This window comes from Athene cunicularia, unplaced genomic scaffold (genome assembly GCF_003259725.1).
Source record: "Athene cunicularia isolate RWA unplaced genomic scaffold, athCun1 SCF_53, whole genome shotgun sequence".
NCBI lineage: Eukaryota > Metazoa > Chordata > Aves > Strigiformes > Strigidae > Athene > Athene cunicularia.
The window spans coordinates 39,455-44,261 of record NW_020799483.1 but is presented as its reverse complement, the minus strand read 5'-3'; the positions used below and the strand labels follow the sequence as shown (position 1 = coordinate 44,261).

The following is a 4,807-nucleotide window of genomic DNA, read 5'->3' as shown; positions in this document are numbered from 1 at the left end:
CTTAACGAAGGGAGAGATGAGCAGGGAGAGATAAACATACTGGGAGCAAACGGAGTAAAACACCCCCCGGGGTCACAGCTTGTGCCACACAACCAACACCCCCAACCCGTCGTACCCAGACTGTCCAGCACTTTGCTCAGCGCTGGCTCTTGTTAACGCCCTCGCGGACTGAGGAGCCTTTACACTCCCCTTGGGCTCACGGCAGCTCCCTGGTTTCCCAGGCAGGCAGCGTTTCTTAAACATCGCCTCTGCCCGGACCCACCAGTCCCCAGGGAGGTGCTGGGGCTCTGGGGCGCGATGGTCCCACGCGCTGGGCTGAAGGTGAAACCAAGAGCTTCACTCCCCAGTCAGACCTGAGTACAAGTGTTCAGCAGGGATTCTTTATTTGCAGCACTGGGGATCGCTCCACCAGAAGTGCCACAATGAGTAACAAAACTCTCTGATTAATATACACAAAAAGCGCACATATATGCATCAGATTTATTTGAAAAGTCAATCTTGCAATAACGGTGTCTCAGAAAACATTCACACAGTCTGAGCGTGCGTAGTAAATACAGTGAGGGTCTTCTCCCCTCCTTACGGGTCCACATACTCTTCCTCACACTCTCCGTCAGTTGAAGTTGAGGTTTCTCGTGTCCACACATGGCCACAGAGTGACCTCACCCTCTTTCAGCTCCGGTTTGTTCCAAGGACCTTAGTTTAGAGCAGTTTCCAGTCGCTTAACTTGATGCCGGTGTCTTCTGAGACGCTCTTTTTAAGGTTCCTGCTATTAGGGCTGGTCTCGGGGCGTTGTTCAGACTGTCCAAGGTCTGTCTTATCTTCATTAGTCAAGGAGTTGCGGATTTCAAAACATTTAAGGTGGGTAATGAATACAGAGGAGAGTTAGGAAAAAAAGGATAACTGAGATTACATACATTTCAGTAAAATACGGGAAAAATCCAAGCTAGTAAAACACAAGTGATGGTTAACCTTAAAACTAAATGTCCTACCTCACAGGTGCATGTACATTACAATTTTATGTAGACCTGTAGCAACATCCCTTCATTTCTCCTCCTCAGTGTCCCCCAAAGCCCCTCCCATTAACCCTCCTTACGCTATCGCAGAGCCGCACCCATCGTCCTCAATGAGCTCAGCCTTGGCCAGAGGCGAGTCCCACTTGGAGGCAGCGGAGCTTTGAGCAGCTTCTCACAGGGGCCATCGCTGTAGCCCCGTCACCCACCGCCAAACCCCCCCCCAACACACAAACCCAGCACAGCATCGCCCCAACGGGACCTCCACGGCCAGGGATGGAGGGGAACCCCCAGGATCTGTTGGGGTAACGCAAGCCGGGAAGACCCAGGAGGGGATTTGCAGTGGAGGAGGATGGGTGCAGAGAGGCCTCCGTGCCCACACACGAGCCTGGGAAATGTTCTCGGAGGCCGTTTGCTATCGCCTGGACTGACTCCGGAACTCCCCTGCACCGAGGAGCTTCTTCCAGGGCAGATCCATTCCTCGCAGCTCTCCAGTGCAACCTCCTGCTCCCAGCAGCACCATCCCCACCGCTAGTTCCACCCAACCTGGGGACAGAGCCAACCCATGCCCAGGGCCAGCTCCCAGCCCAGCACTGCTGCCACGCTGGGAGCAGGAGTCCCAGCACAGCCCCACCACGTGCTTCTCCAGGCCATCCCCACCCACCGCAACCCCAGGGACTGGGATATCTCAGCCTAACCCCCCCAAGGACTCACCGTCGTGGGTGGCTGCCTGATGCCTTCTGAGTTGACGATTTGACTGGAAGCTCTTCCCGCAATGGGAGCAGGGGAACGGTCTCTCTCCTGTGTGGATGCGATGGTGGATGGTGACAACTGACTTAGAGGAGAAGCGTTTCCCACACGTGGGGCAGGGAAAGGGCTTCTCCTGGGTGTGTGTCCTCTGGTGCCTCATGAGGCTTCCTCTCCGTGTGAAGCTCATCCCACAATCCTGGCACTTGTAGGGCTTCTCTCCCGTGTGGGTCCGTAGGTGACAGATCAGGATGCTGTTCCAGATGAAGACCTTCCCACAGTGCTCGCACTTGTGCTCCTTCTCTCTGGAGGTACTCCATGGTTGGGTTGTGCCTTCCAGAGGGTCGTCACCACACGTCCCTTTGAAAGAGCATTTTCGGGGTTCCCTCGTTCCGCGGCTCCCTTGCGTATCACGGGGCTGCTGTTGGCCATCGTGCTCCACGGCCACCGTGGGGCTCTGGGGCTCCTCTTGGGGCCCTTGCAGCATCCCCCTCTGCTCTTCCCTGGGCTGGCACTGCTCCTCCTTCTGCTCCTCTGTCCCAGCACCCGTGGGGGGGCCAAAGGGGCTCAGCTGGGGGCTCTTCAGGCACATGAAGAGCAGCCACCTCCTCCAGCACCTCCCGCCCAGACCAGTATCACCCAGTATGGTGCTGCCAGCTGCTGGAGCCCTTGTGCCATCGGTGTGTGTGTAAAGACACGGGGACTCTGCGTGTGTGTGTGTCTGTGTCCTCTTCTACCAATCCTCCTCATTCTCCCTCATCCTTCCTCTTCCTGCTCCTCCTCCACCCCCAACTCTCTCTCCTCTATGCCGTGGACCAGCACCCACCATTGCTCCCCACTTTCAGCCGCTAGGACTCTCCCCAACCCTGTGAAAGCCGGGGATGGAGATGGGGCAGGTCGGGATGGGGCAGGGTTGGGCTCTTGGCTGCTCCCACCCTCTGCGGGTGAACCCGGGAGGGGGAAAAGAAGATAAAATCAAGAAAACCCATGGGATGAGATGAAAAATATTTCAATAGGAGGAGAGAGATAGCCAGGAAAATTGCAAACTCCATCACTGACCCCCACTCATGGGGAGATGGATGCCCAGCCAGGTCCTGACCAAAAATCTGGCCAATCCCCAATCCCAAACCCCCTCCTCTCCATTTTATTGCTGAGCAGGATCTACTTCAGGATTAACACTCCCCCAAGGACTCACCTTTGTGGATCATTCGCTGATGACTCCTGACATAACACTTTGTCCGGAACCTCTTCCCACACTGGGGGCAGGGGAAAGGTCTCTCTCCGGTGTGGCTGCGTTGGTGTTTGATAAGATCTCTCATACGGGCGAAACTTTTCCCGCATGTGGTGCAGGGAAAGGGCTTCTCGTTGGTGTGTGTCTTCAGGTGAAACGAGAGGTTCGATCTCCATGTGAAGCCCCTCCCGCAGTCCTGGCACATAAAGGGCTTCTCACCCCTGTGGATCCGTTGGTGACAACTCAGATAGCTCCCAGACTTGAAGACCTTCCCACACTCCTCACACTTGTACTGCTCCTTCTCTCTGAAAATGCTCCGTGGTTGGGTTGTGTCTTCCTGAGTGTCTTCACCACCCGGCCCTTTGAAAGAGCTTTTTTGGGGTTCCCTCGTTCCGCGGCTCCCTTGCGTATCACGGGGCTGCTGTTGGCCATCGTGCTCCACGGCCACCGTGGGGCTCTGGGGCTCCTCTTGGGGCCCTTGCAGCATCCCCCTCTGCTCTTCCCTGGGCTGGCACTGCTCCTCCTTCTGCTCCTCTGTCCCAGCGCCTGTGGGGGGGCAAAGGGGCTCAGCTGGGGGCTCTTAAGGCACATGAAGAGCACCCACCTCCTCCAGCAGCTCCCACCCAGACCAGTATCCCCAGTATGGTGCTGCCAGCTGCTGGAGCACTTGTGCCATCGGTGTGTGTGTAAAGACACGGGGTGTGTGTGTGTGTGTGTGTGTGTGTCCCCTCCTACCAATGGGCCTCTTTCTCCCTCATCCTTCCTCTTCCTGCTCCTCCTACTCCACCTCAAACCCTCCCTCTTATTCTCCGTGGAACATCACCCACCATTGCTCCCCACTTTCACACCCAAAACTCCACTTAATCCTGTAAGGGCCAGGGATGGAGATGGGGCAGGTCGGGATGGGGCAGGGCTGGGCTGCTCTCACCTGCTGGGGGTGAAACTGGGAAGGGGAAAAGAAGATAAAAACAAGAAAACCCGTGGGTTGAGATGAAAAATATTTCAGTAGGAGGAGAGAGATAGCCAGGAAAACTGAAACTCCATCACTGACCCCCACCCATGGGGAGATGGATGCCCAGCCAGGTCCTGACCAAAACTCTGGCCAATCCCCAACCCCAAACCCCCTCCTCTCCGTTTTATTGCTGAGCAGGATCTACTTCAGGATTAACACTCCCCCAAGGGCTCACCATTGTGGTTGGATCGCTGATGCCTCCTGAGATAAGACATTGCCCGGAAGCTCTTCCCGCAGAGGGAGCAGGGGAACGGTCTCTCTCCCTTGTGGATGCGATGGTGGATGGTGACGTATGCCTTACAGGAGAAGCGCTTCCCACACGTGGTGCAGAGAAAGGGCTTCTCCTGGGTGTGTGTCCTCTGGTGATTAACGAGGTACGCGCTCAGCGTGAAGCTCTTCCCACAGTCCCCACACTTGTAGGACTTCTGTCCCGTGTGGATCCGTCGGTGACGGGTCAGGTTGCTCCGACAGCTGAAGACCTTCCCACACAGCTCACACTTGTGCTCCTTCCTTCTGGGGCGACTCTGTGGTTGGGTTCTGTCTTCTTTAGTGTCTTCACCGGACTTCCGTTTGAAAGAGCGTTTTCGGGATCTCCTCGTTCCGCGGCTCCCTTGCGTATCACGGGGCTGCTGTTGGCCATCGTGCTCCACGGCCACCGTGGGGCTCTGGGGCTCCTCTTGGGGCCCTTGCAGCATCCCCCTCTGCTCTTCCCTGGGCTGGCACTGCTCCTCCTTCTGCTCCTCTGTCCCAGCGCCTGTGGGGGGCCAAAGGGGCTCAGCTGGGGGCTCTTAAGGCACATGAAGAGCA

General features: G+C 56.6%; 1 protein-coding gene across 1 annotated transcript; it reads right to left on the bottom strand.

Moving 5' to 3' along the window:
• Positions 1 to 4,152: 4,152 nt before the first annotated feature.
• Positions 4,153 to 4,801, bottom strand: LOC113490874 (gastrula zinc finger protein XlCGF67.1-like). The gene has a single exon (XM_026867486.1). It carries the CDS (start codon positions 4,693 to 4,695, stop codon positions 4,153 to 4,155), a length of 543 nt encoding a protein of 180 aa, XP_026723287.1. The 5' UTR covers positions 4,696 to 4,801.
• Positions 4,802 to 4,807: the final 6 nt, after the last annotated feature.